Source organism: Crinia signifera, chromosome 6, assembly GCF_055691185.1.
Source record: "Crinia signifera chromosome 6, ASM5569118v1, whole genome shotgun sequence".
NCBI lineage: Eukaryota > Metazoa > Chordata > Amphibia > Anura > Myobatrachidae > Crinia > Crinia signifera.
In genome coordinates, this window is record NC_139222.1 from 167,688,964 (window position 1) to 167,708,828 (window position 19,865).

Genomic DNA, 19,865 nt, shown 5'->3' on the forward strand with positions numbered 1-19,865 from the left:
TAAGTTCCAAGTTAGCATCTTCCACCTACACAACATTTTCTCTTTTCCACTTCAGCATCTCATTGACACCTTTACCCACTTGTCTTCCTGTAATTTCGTAGGATGCAGAACTCATCTTTTGCTGGCTTCGTAGCTTTCAGCTGGACATGTACGTGGCAAACTTTTTATCTGCAGGCTACGACCTTTCCACAATCAGCCGCATGACCCCAGAGGTGAGCGCACATGTAGGTTCATATCTGGTGTCGGTCTGTATATCCATGCAAGGTCTCTATTATGCAATTTTTATTCTGTAGGACCTGACAGCCATTGGGGTGACAAAACCTGGACACAGGAAGAAAATTTCCACTGAGATCATCAAGCTGAGTGTGGCAGATGGACTTCCTCATAAAACACCTGTGAGAACCCTTCATACTATTCACAATTACCAGCCTAGACTTTGCAGTTCCCACAAACATTTCTCAACAAATTTGTACTATTCATTTACAAGAGGGTGATTTATACCTGTTCATTAATTCTAAACCAAAATTCCTTATTTAGTCTGTTCAAAACCTGAAATATACAACTCCCATAAGGGTTTATTTACTAAGATGGGAGTTCTATTTGAAATGGGATGTTGCTACGGGCAACCAATCAGATTCATTCCATCTATTATCTCCTAGAAGGTGCTAAATTAATAAGAAATAGATTCTGATTGGTTGCCCATAGCAACATACAATCTGCAATAAAACTCCTATCTTCGTAAATAAACCCCAGAGAGTCATCTGTGTAATATATACTATATCCTAATACGAGTTGATATTGGTAAAATATATTTCTGATCCTGGCAGTTTACAGGCCTGAGCACCTCCGTCCTCCTGCAACTAAATCCAGTGGGGGGTCAAAAGGTTCTCCTTGCCCAGCGTGTGTGCGTGGCTAAATCTATTCATGTGTTAGGAAATCCTCTAAATGTGTTAAATAAATCTTTAGCTCAGGCCTGGCCAACCTGTGGCTCTTCAGCTATTGTAAAACTACCCATCCCAGCATACCCTGCCACAGTATTGCTATTAGGGAATGCTAAAACTGTGGCAATGCATGCTGGGATGTGTAGTTTCACAACAGCTGGGGAGCAACAGGTTGGCCAGGCCTGCTTTATATCATTGTTAATCATGAACGTGCCCCCACAATGACCATAATATAAGTTTTCAATCTGCTGATAACTTTACATTTTCTGTACTCCTATGCAAAATTAGGTAGATGTGTGGGATTGGTTAATTCAGCTTGGGCTTCCTGAGTACCACAAACAACTATCTGAGAATGGATATGAATCTCTGAGCAATGTGACAGAACTTACCTGGGAGGACCTGCAAGAGATTGGAATTCACAAACTAGGTGGGAGAGTTAAATTGGCAAACATGTTATTATTGCAAACATAAAGTGAAATGGTATATCTAAAGTTGTTTAGCTGATTACTCGTTTAATTCATAGGACACCAGAAGAAGTTGCTGCTGGGTGTAAAACGTTTGCTAGATCTCCAAAAAGGATACACAATAGGTGGCACCTTGAGGTCCAGAATACCTTATTCCCGTACTACTGCCCCTGTTGCTGAGCCTCCGGAGAATGGAGAACCACCTGTTACACCTAAACTACAGACATTTCAAAATGTGGAATTGAGTCGGGAACTCCAGCGTGCGCTAACTCACGGAGGGGAAGTGCTGTGTGCAGAAAGGCGCTCATATAGTCAAGAGAGTATTAGTTCTCGCTCACAGGGCTCTGGTAACTCACAAGACTCTGCAACTTTGCACACCCCACTGCTCCCTAACCTTCAAGTGTTAGAATCAAACAGTTTACCTGAGAGGAATTTGCCTGAGGGGATGGACCAATCTCAGTGGCTTATAGGGGTCCAAAATGGATGTTTAGTTCGTTCAGAGCCACCAATTCCGCCTCCCAAGCCCTCGATTAAAAAGCGTTCACTAAGTGTCTGCCGCTATGCATTGTCGGATGGAGAGCCTGAGGAGGAGGAGGACGAGAAAGGTGCTACATCAGGAACTGGGGCATTGGGGTCTTATGCTACATTAACCCGTCGTCCAGGTCGGAGTTCCCTGGCAAATGGACATCCTGATAAGAAAGTCCAAAGGAGTCAATCTTTTGCTGTAAGAGCACGCAGAAAAGGACCACCTCCTCCACCTCCTAAGAGACTAAGCTCCATGTCTAGTGTAGATGGCCCAGCTGGTGGGCACAGCTTGGTGAAAAGCATTACAGCACAGTTGGAGGGAGGGTCCGAGTTAACGCCCTCAGAGTTTTGCAAAAAAGAGGTCTTCGAGAGTCCTGGCGGTCGAAGAAGGACAGTGAGTGAGTCTGCCGCTGGGGTGGTAGGGAGATTGTCTGTGCCACTTGCGGTGAAGCCAGAAGATGAGAGAAAAGAGGAAACTATCTCTTCACAACACAGTTCCAGTGAGAGCATTCCTTTTGCAGAGGAAGGAAACCTGACCATCAAACAAAGGCCCAAACAACCAGCATCCAAACCCGAATCTGAGACACCAGAAGTGTTAACTACAGAACCAGAAATTTTCATGAACTCAGAGGCCAAAGCAGAAACTCAGTTCTTTACAGTAACAAAAAATCTGCAGTGTGCCAGCTCTGAGGCTCAACTTTTTTCACAGCCTGCAGCACGGCCTCAAATAGGAGCAAAACCCCAAATAAGCCCAAAGCCAAACACAGAGGCTAAACAGCCACCTGGGGCGCCTGATTCTAAACTGAATGTGGAGCCTGAATTTAACCTCACAGAGTCTGACACAGTGAAGAGAAGGCCTAAGGTCAAAGACAAAGATGCATGTGGTCTGCAAGAGGAGAATCAAAAGACCCCAGTTACACCTGTGCCAACTGACACAATCGCAATGAATGGTCCACAAGTGCAAGAAACGGTTGTTGCCAGAATAGCAAGAATCGAGAGAGGAGGGAATTCCGAAGCATTGTCAGGCGAGAAAGCTGAGAGAGCAGGTAGCGTATTCTATATCTTTATTGCATTTGGTGATCTCACATTACTTTGTACTGTAAATTCACTGTAAGTAAAAATGTCATGTCCACTCCTTGTATTGCAGACGAAGCATGTTTCTTTGGGGCTTCTAGGCTTCTAGGCTTCTCTGTTACAAAAATCAAAGGAGCTGATTGGTATTCCCTCTCTCTCTCCAAGGCTTTGTACATCGGCCTATAAGGCTACACTTATTTCACCTGTCCCAACAGATCGGGATGAGAAATCTGCTCAAATCCCCGATACCTTTGATGTCCCCTCGGGTCTGATCCACGGTCCCGTGCGCATCAGACCTGAGTTGGAGTTCGGACCTGCTGTTTGTCCAACACCACCCCCACAATACATCACAAGCAGAAGTACTCTATGCGATGTATCGCATTAGAAGCCTGCCACCCAGGAAGGTCCCATATGGCTTGCGGGGGATCGGATGTACATACGATGCGATACACCACAGTAGTTTTACTGCCACTTTTAGAGAGACTGAAACTGGAAAAGCCCTAAGCAGAATTTTAGGGTGTAATCTGTCATTTAAAATATTGTGGGGGGAAATATATCAAGCTGTGAAAAGAGTGGAGAAGTGGACATTTCCCGTAACAGCCAATCTGCTTATACTGTATCTATCATTTTATAGAATTTACTTAATAAAGTTTACCTAATTGGTTGTTGGGGGGGCAGCTTTTCTCTGAATGGTGGCTGTGGTAAACGTCTCCACTTTATTTTACTCCAAGGCTCGATACATAATTTCCTATAGTAACAGGTGTTCCTCTCTGTAAATAATGTGTCTTACTGCACCATGAAACCTATTGGCAAAGTAAAAAATCGAACCAAAACATATTTTGCTTCATATGTGTTTAAGACATACCTTGAGTTATTTGCCTTATATTTGTCTCTAACCTTTTTTCTTCTGGCATTCCCTGCCTACTGCTGGTGACCTGCCCATGGTAAGTAGAGGAGAGGAACCCAATTCCGCTTCCTTGCTTAGAAATTAAGGTCACAATTTTTTACATTTTGTGTACATTTTTATACTTTAGCATCCACTTGGTTTCTGATCGGGAATGGTAAAGTGTATTAAGCACAAGAGTAGCAAAGCGAGGCACCTGGCTCACAGCATAGTGAGCTAAGCATTACACTATTTAGGGCAACTACACATCCCAGCATGCCTTGCCATAGTTTTAGCATTCCCTAATAGCAAAACTGTGGCAAGGCATGATGGAACTTGTAGTTTCACAACAGCTGGAGGGCCATAGTTTGGACATGCCTGAATCAGGGGGTCCACATGCTCAGGTGTCAACATTAACACCCCAATTTTTTTTTGATCATTTACATGTAGAAAGTTTTCTTGTGTAGACCTAATGACCAATGATCCAAAACCAAGCTGGGTACACACTAAACAATATCTTGTCAGATCCTGGAGATTGTACGAACGATTAGTATCGGGGCACACCCATTGCCATTAGCGATGTCTTCTGGTATATCCTGCTGCAGGGCTGACAGAATACCTCTCTAGAAATGATACCTCTCTAGAAATGCCATGCTACAAAATGGAGCGTGGTATCTTTGTCAGTTCATCCCCCCTTCCTTGGCAAGTGGGTTTTATATTTAATTGTTTGTATTTTGCTTCAACAAATGTAGTGGTGATGGCACACCATGCAGACAGGTAAAATGTTTGCTAGACTGGAGTCCTGATCAAAATCATATTCCCATTTTTGTCATTTGGACTAGTGGTGGGTTTGGAGCCTGTTTCCGCTAACACAACAAGCTTGGGTACTTGTTTCCCAGCAGGGCACCCAGATTTCCTACGTTCGCTCAGTAGTTAATTTAGTTACTTTATTCACGGCACCCTGAGTGAAATCGCATCGCTTGGCCCTTTTTTGTGACTTGAGATGTAAGATGAGATGTGAGATATGCAATCTCAGTAGTTCATATGGTAAAACACCACCAGTCTCCACGTCACCCCGAAGCGTGGCGAGCGCAGCGGAACGCATCCTCTGACCTTTTCATACCCCCACTATCCATGACGGCGTGGAGTTGATTTTATATAGTGTGGCGAGCCACCGAGCCCGAAGCATGGCGAGCCCCGCGAGGGGACATGGAATACATGTAAAGAAATCCGCGTACGCTCGCCACGATTCGGGCTCGGTGGCTCGCCACACTATATAAAATCAACTCCACGCCGTCATGGATAATGGGGGTATGAAAAGCTTGGAGGACGCGTTCCGCCGCCCCTCGCGGGGCTCGCCACTCTTCGGGGTGACGTGGAGAGTGGTGCTGTTTTAGGTGTTTTACCATATGAACTACTGAGATTGCATCTCTCATCTCACGCGATGTGCGATGCAATTTCACTCAGGATGCAGTGAATAAATTAACTAATTTAACTACTCAGATCGCATCACACACATCGCAAGGCACGGTACTTCTTTACTTTCACGGCGCCACTAGATTAGGACAGATAGGATATCGCGGTCATCGCGGGCATTGAATGCACTAAAAAATCGGGTGCGACACGATGCCCGCGATTTCCCATAGGGACCAATTTAAAATTTCTCAATTGACACGATTTTTCTGTTCAATGCCTCAATTGACACGATTTTTCCATAGGAATCAATGTTAAATGGCCCACAGAGGCCAAATAGACACCCTGAAGTGTGAAATGGCCCCCACAATTGTTAACGCCACCCCACGATCAACGTGAACCCGAAGCGTGGCGAGCGGCGGCTGTATGCGTCCTACGACCTTTTCATACCCCCACTATCCACATCGGCGTGGAGTTGAGAATAGAATAGTGTGGCGAGCGCAGCGAGCCACCGAGCCCGAAGCGTGGCGAGCGGACGAGGATACCTGTGAAGCCCGCGAAGGGACGCGTTTACCTGTGAAGGTATCCGCTGCGCTCGCCACACTATTCTATTCTCAACTCCACGCCGACGTGGATAGTGGGGGTATGAAAAGGTTGGAGGACGCGTACCGCTGCGCTCGCCACGCTTCGGGTTCACGTTGATCGTGGGGTGGCGTTAACAATTGTGGGGGCCATTTCACACTTCAGGGTGGCTATTTGGCCTCTGTGGGCCATTTAACATTGTTTCCTATGGAAAAATCGTGTCAATTGAGGCATTGAACAGTAAAATCGGGTCAATTGAGAAATTTAACATTGGTCCCTATGGGAAATCGCGGGCATCGCATCGCACCCGATTTTTAGTGCATTCAATAGCCGCGATGCCCGCGATTTCTAGTGGCGCCGTGAAAGTAAAGAAGTACCCAAGGCACAAAAAGCCATGCGATGCGATGTGCGATACGATTTCACTACGCAGAATAGCCCACTAAGCAAATAGCTTAGTGGGCGCCCTGCTAGGAAACAAGTACCCAAATTTGACTGTCCAGCTTTTACTTTGCCTGTCTGAGTGTTTAAAGAATTAAAGGATATGGCCTCCAGTCTCCACTTTTATGGAGTAAAAATATCCCACACAATGGGGGTTAGTGAGACCTGATTGCACAGCTGCAAATTCACAGTGGTAATTGAACTACTGTGCATGCATAGGGCACGTAGTATGCATGCCCGAGGCCATCCTATTTTTTTTTTTTTTACACTTCTGGCCATATGCAAGTTGATTGACATGAAGCTGGCTTTTGTGGGTGGTTTTTTTTTTTGTCAGGGAAACTGCAGGTATACCCACGCCATGTGCAAGCCGTGCACATCAATTTGCACAGGGCGGGATTTCACTCTGGCTGGGCAGTAATTATCTGATTGCAGGTCTCCGCAAAGTAGCAGAGAAACGATCAGATCTGAATAACCCCCAATACCCACAGAATATATTCTAGTTGTTCTGTTCTACCTGAATATGCTAGCGGCTAGCCAATTATTATTTATTCTTACTATTGTTACGTTTAAATCAAAATGAGATGCAAAAAAGCAGAAGTGAAATGTTTTGGCTTATGGTTTACTTTTTCAGATACTTCTGATAAGTCACTCCCAAGGCATTTTATGTCACAATTATGATGGGAACATTTGTTTCATATTTATTGTCGTAGCTTCTCAGAAAGCTAATTCACAGCTCTTTTATATGCCACAGGCTATCAGACTCATTTGGTGATATCCGGGCCAGAACTAGTCTTGCAAAAGCCATCATGGGGAAAAGGTGGTCCGACCCCAAGTGCAAAATCGGCGTTATGGACGAATGAGCCTGGCGCTGTAATTAGAGAATGGAACATACTGCCCCCTCAGAGCAATGAAAATACGTCACTTGGACAGTTGATGTATGCTAACTCCCGACCAAAAATTGAAGACAAGCATGTCCTAAGAGAAGAAAATATCAGGTAATTACATGGAAAGAATTACAAAAATCATACTTGATTATTTTTTTTATTATAGCAATAAATTAATAAGTTTGGGGTACAACACCATTTGCAAATTATGCTAAATAAACCTAGGCAGAATTTCTTGCTGGTAAATCTGTGTTGGTGAAGGCGGGTGTCCTACTGAATTGCAACTACTGTAACAGATCTTGGTTTTTTTTTCCCAGCAGTGAGACTGTGCCTCTGACCAAGAACATCCTAGATGACATCAGTACAATGTTTGATGACCTCGCTGAGCAGCTGGAAGCCATGTTGGATTGAGGATGCCTGATCTTTTGGGTTTTTTTTGGCACTTTAGCTGGGACTGCATGACAGCACAGCTCCACTAATATTAAACTAGGCATCTTAAATTCACAGGTGTGACTCAACCTACTGCACAGTAGTTACGGTCATGAATTATGCTATGATTATATTGGAACTCTTGTGCAGCAGCTGCACTGCGTTATCCATATCATAAAGTCCTGAGCAGAAGAGAAGCTCCTACGGTTCAGAATATTCCTGATGTGCTGTTGCAGTGATTTATAAAGCAGAACCACCTGAAAGAACTATGTATTTTCTATAATGTTCCTCACCCAAGCTTGTGTGTATACTGCCACACCAATTTCAGCCTCATTAAACTGCATTACCCTCTCATTCCTAAAATTAAACTGTAAATGTTTTTTTAAGAAATCTATTTTAAAAAGTGTGAGTATGTGTGTAATACATATATTACACAATCACGACTATAAATATATATATATTTACTAACCAGACCATGCCTTCATTATTCTTTTCTTAGGGGTATGTTCATTGATTGTTTTGCGCATTTGAGGAGATTGAGGTGGGTGGGGGGGGGGGCAAAATGGGAAAAGGCAGCAGGAAAAAAGTAGCGGAGGAGGGGGTGGGATCAAGTGGAGAGGTGGGGGTGAGGACCGGATGAAGTATCTCATCACCTTGTGAAGGGATTACACTGTTTGCTGTATTGTTCACAAGCCTGCCATTAAATGAGATTCTAGCTGGTACCACCAGTGCTCCTAGTTTTGGCTTTTCCTCTCTAACACTCTTCCTGCTCTTTCTTTCTTACCTCTTCTTTTACACCATACTATGTCTTGGTATTTGTTTTCCTATTTTGCACTCCTCCCATTCTTTGTCTTTAGCTAAACTGCCTCTGGTTTTCTTTCTCCTATCTTTCTCAAGGGTTTATTTATTTCATTGGGTGGAGATAATGTGGACAGAGACAGTACAAGCCAATTAGCTCCTAACTGCCACATCACAGGCTGTTAAAAATTATTATTAGGAGCAGATTTGTTGGTAAAATGAGTGACAACCAAATGAGATACAGAAAGCATGGCTACTTACTTTCTGAATCACGCTAGCAATCTTTTGAACATTCCATCCTTCTTGATTACTGAATAATTGCCAACGATTACAAGTGAGAATAGCTGTAGTTACAGACTGCAAGAGAAGAGGGCCCTGCTCCAAGGAGCTTACATGAGGTACAAGCAAGGAGGCTTGAAGGCAGGAAGTCAGAATGGCAAAGACATGAGACGGCAGGTACGAAGAGTGTCCCTGGTACTAGGTTATGCAGAAAAGTATGCTCTGATTAACAGGTGGGTTTTTAAAGCCTGTTTGACTCTTTGCAAGGTCAGTGAGAGTCTAATAAAGTGAGGCAGCTCGTTCCAGTGAAATATGGGATACAGTGATCAGGGTATAGGAGAGGCAATGATCATTGGCTGATTGGAGAGAGGTGGATGAAGGATGTAGGGATATTAGGTTGGAGATGTAGGGAGCAATGGAGTTAGAGATGGCCTTTTATGTTAGGGTAAAAAGTTTGAAGAATAGAATGGAAGCTTCATTGAAGGGGCTTGGCAAATGAGGAAGACCAATCTAGCTGCAGAGTTGAGACTGGAGGTGAACAAGCTGGGAGGCTAGTGAGTAAAATGTTGTGGTAGTTGAGCCATGAAGTGACCAGTGAGTGAATAATAAATTCTATCACACTCTGGTAGAGAAGTGGCCTAATGCATATGATGTTACTTAGCTGGAACTGACAGGATTGAGCCAGTCAGTGGATGTGGGGCAGCAAATGAAAGGGGAGAGTTTTTGGGGACAGGTGAGATGATTTTGTCTACTGTGAAGGTGATATTGGGGGAGGGGGGCTGCTGGAGACTTTGGATGAGAGCAGATGTTTTGTCCACACTGAGCTTCAAAGAGTGCTTAGACATGCAGGAGGAGATGGCAGAGAGCCTGCTGGATATCCGATCGAGGACAAAGTGGGGAGGTCAGGAGAGGAGTGGTGTATTTGCTAGAGAGGCTGGTGTGTGTGGAGGGTGTGGAAGAGAGAATATGATCCACAGTGTCAATGACAGGATAAAGGTCCAGTAAGTTTAGCAAAGAGAACTGACCCCTGAACTTCACTGAAAGCAGGTCATTGGGCAGATACAGTGGAGTGTGCAAAAGCCAGACTGAAGAGGATAGTGGTCAGAAAGGCAGCGGTGAGACTGTTGTATACCAGTGACTCAAGTATTTTGTAGGGGAATGGGAGAAGAGAGATTAGGCAGTAGTAGTAGTAGTGAGGAATGGTCAAGTTTGGAATTTTTAATAATAGGTGACTAGCACATTTGAATAGCAAGGTAAATATGTTACTAGGGAGTGATAGGTTGAATAGGTGAGCAAGGTGAAAGCATGCAGTGGGGGAGAGGGGGCGGAGGTGGCGAAAGGTGAAGGGGGGGGGGTTTGAGGGAGTACACATACTTGTCTGTGGGTGCACAGGACCAAAGGTATGTTTTGGTGGCAGTGAGAGGCACTATAGCTGTCGGGTAATACTGGGAGCATCAGATGGGGAACTGCTGAGGGGAGGCAGGAGGAGATTTCTGCCTCAGAAAGCAATGTATTAGGTCTTTGAGCCATGCAGACAGGGAGTTTAGTAAAGAATGCCCAGGCTGAGCATGCAGCAGGTGTTAGAGATGATTAATTTTCTAACTGTATGTTAAGTTTTTGGAGGATGTTAGAAGTTGGCTCACTATTATTCTGTTTTACTCTGTTATCTCCAAAATTCATTTTACAATTTCATCACATTTTTACCCCATTACTGACCTTGGTGAATACACTTGAAAAATAAAGCTTGAAATTGGTGGTGGTCTGCAAGAACCATTGGTGTCCCTCCCAAATTGAGATGCGCAGGTAAGCAACTTTGAAATCCAGGAACACAATTAACTTTCCCGGTTCCAGAGCATGAGCAATGGACTGGAAAGACTCCATTTTTAATCTGGGAACTCAGATGTAAATGTTCAGGCACTTGAGGTTGAGGATACGTTGGAAGTAACTTCGGCAACCAAACAAGACAGTTTGTAATGAACCAGACACAAACCTGTAACCCTTATAACAAAGTAAGTCGACCCTATGCCCTGTCCCATACTTAAGCATCCCTATTTGGGGGGGGTGTGTAAATTGCAGCTGCCTTTAACAGGGGCTACCGAGAGCTAAGCAGCTGCTCCCGAGCAGAAACAAGATTGTCAGCCCTATGTAAGGAGATGTGACAGCCTCTGGGAAAAACCACTCTGGGTCAGCTGGGTGTCACGCTTTTGTAGGGATCCTCAGTAACCATAGCAGCTCTCCCTTGTGGAGTTATGCATCTTCCAGTTAGCAGCTGCTACTTATGTACTCCATCATTTAATATATAACTACATAATGTACATTATTGCTACCCTTACTGTTTGGCTATATAGCATAATCCTACAATATATAGTATAATTGAATTTATATATATATTTTTTTCTGTTTCCACACTGAATGTGCACTCACCTCTATAACCTGTCCTATATGTTGGATGCGGTTTTCTTTAAATTGACTGGGAGCTATATCTGTTTAGTAAGGTGTAAACCAGGGGTAGCCAACTCCAGTCTTCGAGAGCTACCAACAGTGCACGTTTTCCAGCTCACCTTGCAGGTGCACTCATTATTCACTGACACATTTTAAAAGATCCACAGGTGGAGCTAAATACTTCACTTGTGATTCTGTAAGGAAACCTTGAAAACATTAACTGTTGGTAATTCTCAAGGACTGGGGTTGGCTACCCCTGGTGTAAACTATAGGGATATTCAATGGAAATAGGACATAAAGCCTAAAACATAAAAATCAACAGATACAAGATGCATTCCTAATCAGTTGAAGTGCTCTAATTTTCTAATAGGGGGAAGTTGTTTTGATTTATGCTCCAGGACAGTGGTGGTCAATCTCAGTCCTCAAGTACCCTTAACAGTTAAGTTTCCCCAAGTCACCCCACCAGTGTATCAATAGCGGTCACATTTTAAAAATCCAAAGGTGACCTGGAAAACATGAACTGTTAGGGGTACTTGAAGACCATAGCTGGGAACCACTGATCTAGTACTTCACATTAATGATCTTTAAACGATGTGTCTACAGCAGGGGTCCTCAAACTATTTTGCTCTGGGACCATCAGACAATAAAAATAATTATGGGACCCCAACAAGTTACTGCAGAAGGTCATCACATGTGTAGTCAGCAGACAGCACATACATGGCAGCATTGTGGAGGAAGAGTCTAAAATAACAGACAATTCAATAGATTTTCCAGACTCCTTGAATCACTGACTGAGATTAGCAAAGTCATCAGCCTGATGGTCAGCAACATGGAGTTGCGACCCCATGCTGAGAAGGTCAGGACCCACAGTTTGAGAACGGCTGGTCTACTGAATGAAAGCAATATTGGGGGTTGACTTTCACTTCTTTGCAATAAAGCAATCAAAAACATAATTGTTTGATTCACATTATATTTCAATCAGGGTTTATTTAATGAAAATAAGGCAATTTAACAACCATAAACAGCAAAAAACAAGTGGCGCTACATCAATCAATCACACAGTAGAGTATTTATTAATATAATCTTTAAAAAAAACTGGAATGATAAAAAACAGCAGTAACAATTCCTGCATTTATTCAATTAATATCAGCAAATACTGTACATGTAAACATGAATAAATAATTGTCAAAACGATTATATGAAGGCAGGATGTCCAAGCTTAATTCTGAGTCTCTGACAAGAGACGTACCTTTTAACTTGGTAGAGATGGTACTCCATGAAAAATCTAGTCCACAAACACAAGGCAGTGGGAAGTACTGCTGATGTCCATCCCGTTCCAATTATTAGTGGTAACCATGGCTAGTGTTATTGGTGGTACTGTGCACAATTCCTCCTGTGGGGCCGCACACACCAAGCAAATTCTGTGCTTGTGTGCAGCAGCTGAACAGGTCCATGTAGAGATACAGGGCCATACAGAACGTCCACAATTAGTTGCAATTGGAGTAGGTTGTACCGACCACATAAATTGTAATCCACAGGATCATTCAATGGTGGCTGGTGAAGCTTTTTGGCGATCCGGTCACTTGATTAGCGACAACCATTCCAAACCAGTGAGCATAAAAGTAGCAGTGGCATAGGTCCATAAACAGAGGTTCTCTTGTTTCCCTAATGTAAATCACCGAACAGCTACGGCTTTTAAAAAATAATTCCTGCTTTTTGAAAAAGCCAACCAGCTGTGCGGTAATAGGACGTCCTGCCTTCATGTGATCGTTTTGACAAGTATTTATTCATGTTTACATGTGCAGTTTTTGCTGATATTAATTGAATTTACTGTATATACAGGAATTGTTATTGCTATTTTTACCATTCCTGTTTTTTAAGATTGTATTAATAAATACTATGTTAATCGTGATGACCCAATACTTACAATTTAACCATAAATAATCTCTCCACGATAAGGTTAAATTAAAACATGTTATAGTGAAGGTGATTCTGTTAACTGAAAAAGGTAAAAATGTATTTTATTCAGATGTTAAAATCTTACCTCAAAATTTAGTTTTATATTAAAGTTTCTAAAAAACAAGGGTATTTTTAAAAGGGTGTAAGTGCCACTAAGGAGTAAATGTACTGCAGTGGTCCTGATTGTGTCAGTATAGCTCTTCCTCCTCTGGCGCTCTACCAAGGTGGAACAGGAAACAGTATCACAGAGCTGTATTAACAATTCGGGTGCCAAAGTGGGGGAGTGGAAACAGTGCTGATGCGCTATGTCTCACTGCCTGACAGGCTCCACTGAGCATGCAATAGAGCACCTGTGCAGCCCAGAGCCAGCAAATGCCACAGCCAGGGACAGCACTATCGATGCTATGAGTATGAGCAAAGACATCTGCAACTGTCATGAAACAATACATTGCACTCTGCCAAACAATCATATTAGAATCAACAATGAATAACAAAGAAGTGCATAGCCTCTTTCCCACATGGGGAGAAGTGGTGTCAGCATAGATAATGTCAACTGTAGCCCCGCCCCTAACAGTCCGGGACACCCCCACAGACCTAGCGGAATGTGAGCAAATCCCCGCCGGAACTGGGAGGGAGGCGTCCAAATATGCCTGTCAGAGCGAATCCAGCGGGCAGTAGTTTGCATAGAGGCAGGCCACCCTCTCATCTGAAAGCCATAGAGTACAAAGAGATAGTAGTAGTAGTAGTTGTACGTTTATTTATAAGGCGCCGCAAAGTGTCCGCAGCGCCGTACATAGCAAACAAAAAAAACAAATTACAAGGTAACGTACAGGGTGTGTTGAAAGATACAGTATAAATAGGGGTATAGCTGGTCGAACTAAAATCAGCATCAGTTCAGAAGTACTGTAGGTGTCAAAATTGTCAAGGAGACTGAAGATGAAGTAGAGGAAGGGAAGAACAGGACAGGAGCACAGGTGAGGTAATGAGGTAGGGTGAGTACGTGAGGAAGGAGGGCCCTGCTCATAAGAGTTAACATACTAAAAATAGGTGGGTGGACGAACGAAATACAATAGGATAAGTAGGAACGGACGCAGGATAGGAGGATCAAAAGAGGTTAGGAGGAGGGATAGGCTAGTCGAAAAAAGTGGGTTTTGAGGGAGCGCTTAAAGGAGGTAAGGGAATCAAAAAGAGAGTCTAACTAGTGCAACGGCCTAGAATGGCACACATAGAAGCCGGACCTCACCCAAGGAGAACCAAGCAGTAGAAACCTCGTACTGACTTAATGCCGGAACAATAATGTCCTGGATGACAGGAAAGCTGGACATACCCTAAAGTAGGTGAGAGGACGGTACGAAGAACCGCCCGGACATATTGAAAGACCAATAATAAAGGACTTACAGGACAGAAAATGATCTTCCAGACGAGCCAACACCGGTCCACCAACCGCAAGGGCACAAAAGGTGGGCCCTGAAGCCGACAGGCCTAGAGAGATCCCACGGGGCAACCGGGGAACAAAGGGAGGTTGGATGTGCAAGACACCCTGCAGGAATGTGCAGACATCCGTTGACTGGGCCACCCGTCGACGGAGCAAGATGAACAAGGCCAAAATTTGGAACTTTAAAGATAAGCACAACCCAGCCTCCAGGCCCTTCTGCTAGAATGACCGAACCCTAGCCAGGTAGTAAGTCCCGGAATTTGAAGCGTAGAGTTTGACACCAGGAAAAGTAAGCCCTCCATATGCGATGTTACATCCCGGCATCAGCCTGCGAGTCATTCACAAGAGGAGTAAGAATGGCGGAAATGCGCCATCAACGTGCCGTCCTCCGGCATAAGCTTGCGAGTCATTCGCAGGAGGAGTAAGAATGGTGGAAATGCACCATCAGTGTGGACGGCCACGGGGCGGACAGGGCGTTCACTAGGCAAGATCCGGGTCATAAGACCTGGACCCGCACCTGGAGATTTGTGTTTATGGTGAGAGGGCAACAAGGCCACCTCAGTTAGGCCCCATCCTGGTACCAGCATTTGAAATACCTCCTGATGGAGGGTCAAGTCGCCGGCATCCAGGGTCTGAGGAAGGGATATCCGCCACCCAAGCTAGGACTCCCAGGATAAAGATTGCAGAACAAGCAGGGATCCTCTTCTTAAGCCCCTGAAAGATGCAGGATGCTTCTGTCCTCGCTGGCTGACAGCGAATGCCACCCAGGTGGTTAACATGAGCCACCCTTGTTGCAATGTCCGACTGAACCTGCACTGGGCGACCCCTAAGTCAGGGTTCCGCCAGGCACAGAGCCCTGAAGACTGTCCTCAGTTCGAGGACGATGATGGAGAGCTGGGCCTCCAGAGTGGTCCAGATACCCTGGACCGACCCTTGACAAGTGAACGCCCCCCCAAACACGGAGGCTAGCAGGCGTGGCTAGGAGTGTCTACTGGTGGATCCAGTAGTGAGTTCCATCCCAAAGTCACCAGGAAAGGGGGAGAGGCACTGTCGGAGACCAGGAGAACTTCTGGGCCCTGATATTGTGGAAGGGTCCCAACCACCTGGAGAGAATATTCCCCTGTAGATCGTGGGAATGGAACTGAGCCTATTCTGCCAATGCGAAGGCCGATACCACCAACCCCAGGGCCCCCATGCAGGCATGTACAGACAGACACTCAGGGGGAGAAGAGATGTCTGACACTGGCCTGTAGAGAGACAGACGGCAATCCCCCAGAAGGGATATCTGCTGCCGAACAGTATCTAACCCGGCCCCCATACCTGGCTCTGGCCCGAATAAGAAGAGTACTCAAAGAAGGAGAAACGGTGGTCCACAGGAGGTGGATAACCGTTCACGAAAGGAATTCCTTTTTGGAGGCACTCTTTTTAAATTGTTAGGAATGGTGTACCATGAGTAAATATAAAACTTAACTTTTAATTCCAATTATTCTAAGATATAACTCTAATATCACATGATAAATAATTTAACCATGAAGAGTTATTTAACATATAGACATATGTTTTTATTATTATTTTATTTTTTACATTTTTTTTTTTAGTAGGTATGTTACAGACAGTCACATCAATACCCATTGATGGTAATCAAGCGTCAATTTAGAGCGAAAGTGTAGGTATTAATAGCATCAATGGGTATTGATGTGACTGTCTGTAACATACCTACTTAATCAAATGTTGAAATTTCTTATTGTGATTCATACAGACTTGTCACACCTTCTGGACGTGTCACCAGCTGTCCTATTTGAGGACTTTAATTTAATTTGAATATTAATCCTATACGTTTGTTCAAAAAAAAAAAAAAAAAACACCACTAACCGCCACTGTTACCGATACTGATACATGGTCAATATCAGTGGCTACGTTTTTGCTCACATTTAAAAAAAAAAAAAAATTAAAAAAATTAAAAAAAAAAAAATAATAATAAAAATATGTCTATATGTTAAATAACTCTTCATGGTTAAATTATTTATCATGTGATATTACAGAGTTATGACTATCTTAGAATAATTGGAATTAAAAAAGTTTTATATTTACTCATTGTACACCATTCCTAACAATTTAAAAAGAGTGCCTCCAAAAAGGAATCCCTTTCGTGAACGGTTATCCACCTCCTGTGGACCACCGTTTCTCCTTCTTTGAGTATACTGGTACTTGATTCCTGGGGGCACCTCCAACATTACAATTGTTGTATTCTGTCAACAAAATTATTTCTTGAGTTGTTTTTTCAAACATATGTATATATCCATGTCCTTATCCTGTGCATGATACTATCACCATTTGTTTCTTGCCGAATAAGAAGAGTCAGGCTTTCCAAGAGCGCAGACACCGGTATGGGTGTGCAGCTATGGCCGAAGGCGACACTCTGGAGGTGAGTGGCGTAATTTCCAGAGCCGCCACCCCCAGATAAAGTGTCACGTCATGCTCAATAGAAGGCAGCAGAGTTTCCTCAGACACCCCTTATACAGTGTCTGCCGCGAGAGAAGTTGCTCATGCAACTTAAGCCTTAGCCACCCAAGCAGATGCCTGGGACAGGAGTGTTTCCACTTTAGGGACAGTCTCCCAGGGGACTCTGTCCTCCTGTGGAAGGGGGTAAAAGGAAGGGAACCTGCTAATGGCAAGCTAAACTTCCAGTTAGGAATCTCCCAACTGATGACCTTAGTCAAGTTGACTGATTTACAGAATAAACCCAGAATACACCTAGGGAGTTACCCAAAGGTCTAGGCGGCTCAGCGGGGTCGTTTAAGGTAAGGACCTATTTGAGAGCTGAGAATCCAAGTGTTAATCAGGCCTGAACTTAGCGACAGAGATCAGACAAGCTCGGGCGTGTTCAGGGTGGTGTGGCCGTAGGCCCAAGGTCGGCACCTCAAGACGAGGTGGGGGATTCCCCTTATCACAGGGCCCCCATCGTCAATACCGTCGTCGACGGCCCCCTCTAGACAATCCTAATCCTAGGTGTCCTACGGAGGAGTCTGGACAATGGGGGTATCCCGCATCTTCCTGCGGGTACAGAGCGCTCCCACTGTGCGGGGGACTACACCCGCCAAGGATGGGGACGGCGTTTCTGGGGATCTTGTTTGGAGACAAGATCCCCAGAAACCCCTAGCGATGATGCTGGTCCAAGGTTGCAGGGGCGGTGCAGATAAGAACTTGTCTACTAGCTGCACCGTCAACCGAGCAAAGAACGTGGCCCAAGCAGGCTCCTGAGAGGAGTCTGTAGCTGCGGGCATCGCCCACGCATTTTAGCAGCTTGCGCATAAGCTGTCCTGTACTAGTCATGGGGTCATAGGCCAGCATTACAGGATGTACAAGACATCAGCGCCGGAGCCCCAGAGTCACTGGGACTGGTATCCCTGGAAGACATTGCAGTATTATTGCCTTGTGAACCGGCAACTAAAGGCACAGTTAACACAATATACTACAAGCATACAAGGCATACAATGCCAGAAAATAGGCAGGTAGTCTATAAGGTACCGCCAACACAGCATACTCCTGTTATACACAGTACACCGTAAGCTTGTACTATGCATACATTGCAGGGCGAAGCCCAGTAAGCTAGTACTAGGCATATATTGCAATGATATAGGCAGGAAGCCTATATGGTACAGATAACACGCTTACCCCTGACAAGCAGAGATAGTGTTAATGCATATATAGCAATGAGATAGGCATTGATAGGTTTACACAGCAGGCTTGTAATATACAAGCAGTGATACACACAGGCAGTCTATATAGTACAGAATAGATAACACATTATACTTCTGACAGGCAGTGACAGTGTTACCCAGCAAGCTTGTAATATACAATGCAGTGTTATAGACAGGCAGCCTATATAGTGTTAATCCACAGTATACATACAATGTTGCAATGATAGCTGCACTGAGCTCCCTGACCAGAGCTTGAACTCTGTCTGTAACCTGACTCCTGGTGGAAAGGTACAGGGGAGCCCAGGTGGCCTGGCAGTGAAGGAGTGGAACGCCAGGCTGGTTGATAAGCTCTGTGTCCCTCCACATAGCCGCAGGCAGTATTACATATCAGCAATACAGGAGGGCAATATAGTACAGCGTAACACAAATTAAACTGACAGGCAGCTAAAGTGTTAACAACAATGCAGGCAACGTACAAGGGCAATGCAATAATGTCACAAGGCTCCTGCAGCTGCTATGGCTGGCCGGAGCACAATACTGTACAGTGTCCCGCAGGAGGCATACAAGGGGGACTTGCCCAAGTGACCTGGCAGTGAAGGAGTGGAACTCCGGGTGGCTGTGAGCTCCCCCCATGTCCCTCCTTACATGCCGCAGGCAGGTAGGAAGGGATATCAGTGGCGGGAACTCTCTGTGTGATAAACACAGTTCCCTGCCTACTGTCCCCGGGTGGAGAGGCTGATGTGGGGGGAGCCTTCTCCCCCTGCTGACAAATGGCCCCCATGGAGGTGTCCACGTGGCGCCGGTAAAAATTGCGGGGATCCGGCGCACACCGGGCGGCCCCGCATACCTGGCGACGCTGCCCACAAACCTGCTGCAGCCGCAATGCATGCACTCCCGCGCTTACCTTATCAGGTCCCCAGCATCCGGTGGAGGCTGTGGCTCCCCAGTGCCCGGGGGCCGCTGCAGGTCTCCACCAACGAGTGTCGATGCAGCTCTGGACCCGGGTGATGGAGCAGCAGTGCAGGCTCCATCTCTGCTGCTCAGTCAGCAGCAGTCAGTGTAAAAGAAAAGTAAAGTTAAAAAAAAAAAATTAAGTTAGGCTGCTAAAATAGCAGCCCCTCTAGTGGGTGCATCTGGCTCCTGTCAGCACCCGAAAAAACTGAGCTTAATGGCCTGGAGGCGGGGTAGAGGAGGGGAGGAGCCGGCTGCCTGGGAGGCAGTTCAAGTTTAACCTCTAGGGTGCTGGTACTCTCTCCCACTCTCACTACCCACTGTAAAGCTGTGGCCCCTGATGTCTCTCGAAGGAGAAAAAGAGGACTGGCCCTCATCGCCCCATCAACTAAAGATGATATTCTAGCCCTGCGATTCCTCATAGAGGATCTAAAGGATTCACTGGAATCTAAACTCAACATGGCGATCTCATCCATTAAATCTGACCTATCATCCCTTTCTGCTAGAACAACCAAACTTGAAGCCAAGCAGGACTCCCTTCACAAAACCCAAAATGAGACATTGATGGATCTCGACCACGTCTTCCAGGACCTAGCCGACCTCAGCACTAAAAATGAAGATCTGGAGAACAGGGAAAGGAGAAATAATCTTAGTATCCATAATATCC

The 19,865-nt window shown here is 45.0% G+C and overlaps 1 protein-coding gene across 3 annotated transcripts in view; it reads left to right on the plus strand.

Annotated features, from left to right (window-relative positions):
• The window catches only part of CASKIN2 (CASK interacting protein 2), a 40,823-nt gene extending 32,717 nt beyond the window's left edge, over positions 1–8,106 (plus strand). For 2 of the 3 annotated variants that reach the window (XM_083147993.1, XM_083147995.1), the window contains exons 16-21: positions 102–212; positions 294–395; positions 1,230–1,368; positions 1,465–2,976; positions 7,072–7,315; positions 7,522–8,106. In XM_083147993.1, coding sequence (XP_083004119.1) covers positions 102–212; positions 294–395; positions 1,230–1,368; positions 1,465–2,976; positions 7,072–7,315; positions 7,522–7,615 — 2,202 coding nt within the window. In that variant the 3' untranslated portion in view covers positions 7,616–8,106. The remainder of the gene's footprint in view (positions 1–101; positions 213–293; positions 396–1,229; positions 1,369–1,464; positions 2,977–7,071; positions 7,316–7,521) is intronic. The other variant, XM_083147996.1, reaches the window with a different exon arrangement.
• Positions 8,107–19,865: the final 11,759 nt, after the last annotated feature.